This window comes from Ricinus communis, chromosome 4 (genome assembly GCF_019578655.1).
Source record: "Ricinus communis isolate WT05 ecotype wild-type chromosome 4, ASM1957865v1, whole genome shotgun sequence".
Classification (NCBI taxonomy): domain Eukaryota; kingdom Viridiplantae; phylum Streptophyta; class Magnoliopsida; order Malpighiales; family Euphorbiaceae; genus Ricinus; species Ricinus communis.
Window position 1 is genome coordinate 16,347,846 of NC_063259.1, and position 3,722 is coordinate 16,351,567.

The window sequence follows — 3,722 nt, forward strand, 5'->3', positions numbered from 1 at the left end:
AGGATTTCCCTCCTTTAGGGAAAACGGAGAACAAGAGATCAGAAATTCTTCCTTCAAGGATTTCTCCCTCTGGATCTATAGAGCCCCTGACACCTCCAGAAGAGGTGCTAAACTGGCAAACCTCCAACTCGATCGTCCAGAATACTTATCTAAAAAAGATAGATGGGAAATTGGACCAAGCTTTACACCTGGCTCAAAAACTGGATCATAAGTTGGATACTTTCTCACAAGAAGTACTCCAGCTCCATTCATCGCTCACTGAAAAGTATCAGGCTTTGGATAGAGAGCTTCGAATACCTCAGCCCATTACTCCCGCCTTCATACAAAAGGAAAAGGAGATCACACCGCTGAAGAAATAAATAGATCAAATTGAGCATGATCTTCGGAGAGACCAGTCTACTATAATTCCATCCTTTACTTCAGCAGCCTCCACATCATCTGCTATTGCTCCTTCGTACTATTCTTCATTCCCTTTTCTTTCACAACCAGAACAGCCACAAGAAATCCTTTATCAGCCATTTGGCACTTTCTCTCATCTTTACCCAAAACACCCAAAAAATCTAGAAAAGAAAACCTCTCCTCCTCTAGCCTGTAAAGAAAAAATACTAGAGCAATCTCTCATCAGTCCGTATGATTCAGAATCCTCTTCAAATACTTCAGAGATGGCAGACATCACTGAGATTCTCATGAACACTTCTGCTACTGATCCCAGTCTAGAAATAGTGGAACCTGAGGATGAGGATGCACAGTCATTCTTTGCTCCCACTGGAGCTCCAAACCCAAGGTCAAAACCAGCTAGCACGAGACCTTGGTTCACTTTTGATGACCTACCCCTATCAAGATGGAAGGACAAGCTTTCCGAATTCTTGGCATGGATTGATCTTCAAATGACCCTTGAAGGGGCCACACTCAAAAAGGTCCTTGCCGAATTTGTCACAAGATTTACCGGAAGCTTAAGAGATTGGTTTCAGTCTCAGCCTGAGTACACCAGGCTTCAATTTGTCACTCTGCCAACTCCATCAGCAGCAGTAACAATCCTCCATAACCAGTTCCTTGGGAGTTATGACCTTGTCATAAGACAGCAGAAATAAGAGTTCTTTGATCGAAAATGCTGTTCATTAAAAATGAAGGATCTGGAAAAGCACTATTCGGCTATGTCCAAACTCTACTATGTCATTGGAGGACATGATGGTGACGATACACTAAAGTATACCTTCATCACCTCTCTACCGGATGAAATACAACCTGAGGTCAATAATATGATTGCGGCAACAAAGAGACCAGTCACCTCTATTACACTTGGCGAAATCTGGCAGTTCACACTCTCTTCCATTAAGAGACTGTGTGATCAACAAGAGTTATTCAAAAGGTTATCTCAAAGGGACTTAATAGTCCAAAAGGCATGCAACAAGAACCACCTCAAGATTAAGTGCAAAGCCGCCAACTGCGTCTGTTCAAATCATAAGAAGAAGTCTGGACATCATTTCCAGAAATACACGCGCAGCAACAAGGAGTTTAGGAAAAGGAACCCAAAGAGATTCAAATACTTCCGTAAGAAATGGAATCAAGGGTACAAGTCTGATAGATGTCTCATCTGCAAAAGAAAGGGACACTATGCAAAAAATTGTCCTAAGAATCCAGAAAAGTCAGCAAAGATGATCCAACAAGTTAACATGTCTTTATCTATTCCAGACTCTTTTGAAGCAGAAATAGAATCTCTCCTTTCAGAGCAAGAGGATCTTACCCTAGAAAGCTTATTTGGGTTAGAAATCGAGTTCTCAGACTCCACAGAGTCCTCATAAGAATCTTCTTCAGACTTAGACGATAGTGAGATACCAATCTTGATGATTGGTCTGCACGAAGAAAGTCAAGAGAATATTCTGAAAGATGTAATGCAATATCCTCTCTCTCTAACCCTACTGTCTTCCTTCTTTGCTTCTTCTCCACCTCCTGAAACTTTTCAATTTACTACAAAACCCCCTCCAGTTCCATATGTTCCCATACAGATCCTACTTTCAGAATACTCAAAGCCTGTACCAGTAATAGCTTTCTTTGACACTGGAGCACAAAGAAGCATGATGAACCCAATGGTTCTCCCATCAGAGTATTGGAAGCCCCATGATCAGTTCTTTAGGGCAGCCAATGGTCAAACCTTCAAAACCACTCTGATCACAAGACAGAAGATCGGAATACAGTTCTTTCTTGATTGCGTTGTATGGACGCATATCATTGGTTCGGATCTTCTAAATAAGGATATCCTGATAGGGTTTGATGTTTATCATCAAGCTCAAAAGCTCCAAATTCTTCCAACTGTCATAAAGTTCAAGAGACAGTTTCGGCCATACACTGAAACTTCAAATTTATTTTCTGTGACAAATACAATTCCACCATTCCTACCATACACAGAAAAATTCCTTCAGTTCTGTCCAGAATCTCATTCACATTTTCAACACCCTCTTCCTCTGTGGAAAAATCCACAATTCTATATCAGCCTCCCCTTCAAACTTAATGAAGACATTAACCCTACTAAAGCCACACACATGGGAATGTCACCCACAGACCTAGCCCTTGCCCGATCAGAATGCTTGACACTGTTACAGCAAGGCCTAATTGAACCCACTACTTCACAATGGGCTTGCCAAGCCTTTTATGTGGAAAAAAGGTCTGAAAGGATTCAAGAAAAAAAGAGGCTTGTCATAGACTACAAGCCCTTAAACCATTTCCTTCAAGATAACAAATTTCCTCTTTCTCGGATCTCAAATCTCAAAGTCCATATCCAAAAGGCCCAATACTATTCTAAATTTGACCTAAAGGCGGGCTTTTGGCAACTCGGTATCCAGCCCACAGAGAGATACAAGACTGCATTTTGTATCCCTAATGCCCAATACCAGTGGACTGTTATGCCCTTTGGGCTCAAGACGGCCCCATCTCAATTCCAGAAGACCATGATTGAGATTTTTGGGCCTATCCTTTACTCTTCTTTGATCTATATCGACGACATCCTACTATTCTCAGAAACAGCAGAAGACCACCACCAACTGTTACAACAGTCCCTTGCCATCATCCAGAAATATGGCATTATGCTGTCAGAAAAGAAGAGCACTATTGGCCGACGAGAAATTGAATTTCTCAGTATGCATTTCAAGAATGGCCAGTACACATATGGTCCCCACCTGACGAAGGAACTTGATAATTTTCCAGAAGAGAATTTATCAGTGAAACAAATTCAACAGTTCCTTAGAATCCTAAACTATGTTCGAGAGGCCATTCCACACCTGTCTAGTTACACGTGCCACCTCTCAAAGATGCTCAAGAAGAACCCTCCTCCATGGGGAGCGGAACAAACAACAGTTGTCAAAAAGCTAAAAGAGCTGGCTCACAATCCGCCACCTTTCACAATCCCGTAAACAGGAGAACTTATTCTCCAAACAGATGCATCTGACTATGCATGGGGGGCCATCCTCCTAGAAAAGCTCCACGACAAGGAACAATTATGTGGATATGCATCGGGTCAGTTTTCCTCTTCAGAAAAATATTATCACACGACCTACAAGGAAATTTTGGCGGTCAAGTACGGGATAAAAAAGTTTGAATTCTTCTTGATTGGACAGTACTTCCTGGTTCGGATGGACAACTCCTCCTTCACAAAGATTCTTGAATCCAACCAGGAGACCTTGCTTGAGCCCCAACTACTGCGATTAAAGTCATGGTTCAGCAGGTAT

General features: G+C 41.9%; 1 protein-coding gene across 1 annotated transcript; it reads left to right on the forward strand.

The window, feature by feature from the left end:
* The first annotated feature begins 1,844 nt into the window (after positions 1 to 1,844).
* LOC125369846 lies at positions 1,845 to 3,407 on the forward strand. The gene has a single exon (XM_048373117.1). It carries the CDS (start codon positions 1,845 to 1,847, stop codon positions 3,405 to 3,407), a length of 1,563 nt encoding a protein of 520 aa, XP_048229074.1.
* Positions 3,408 to 3,722: the final 315 nt, after the last annotated feature.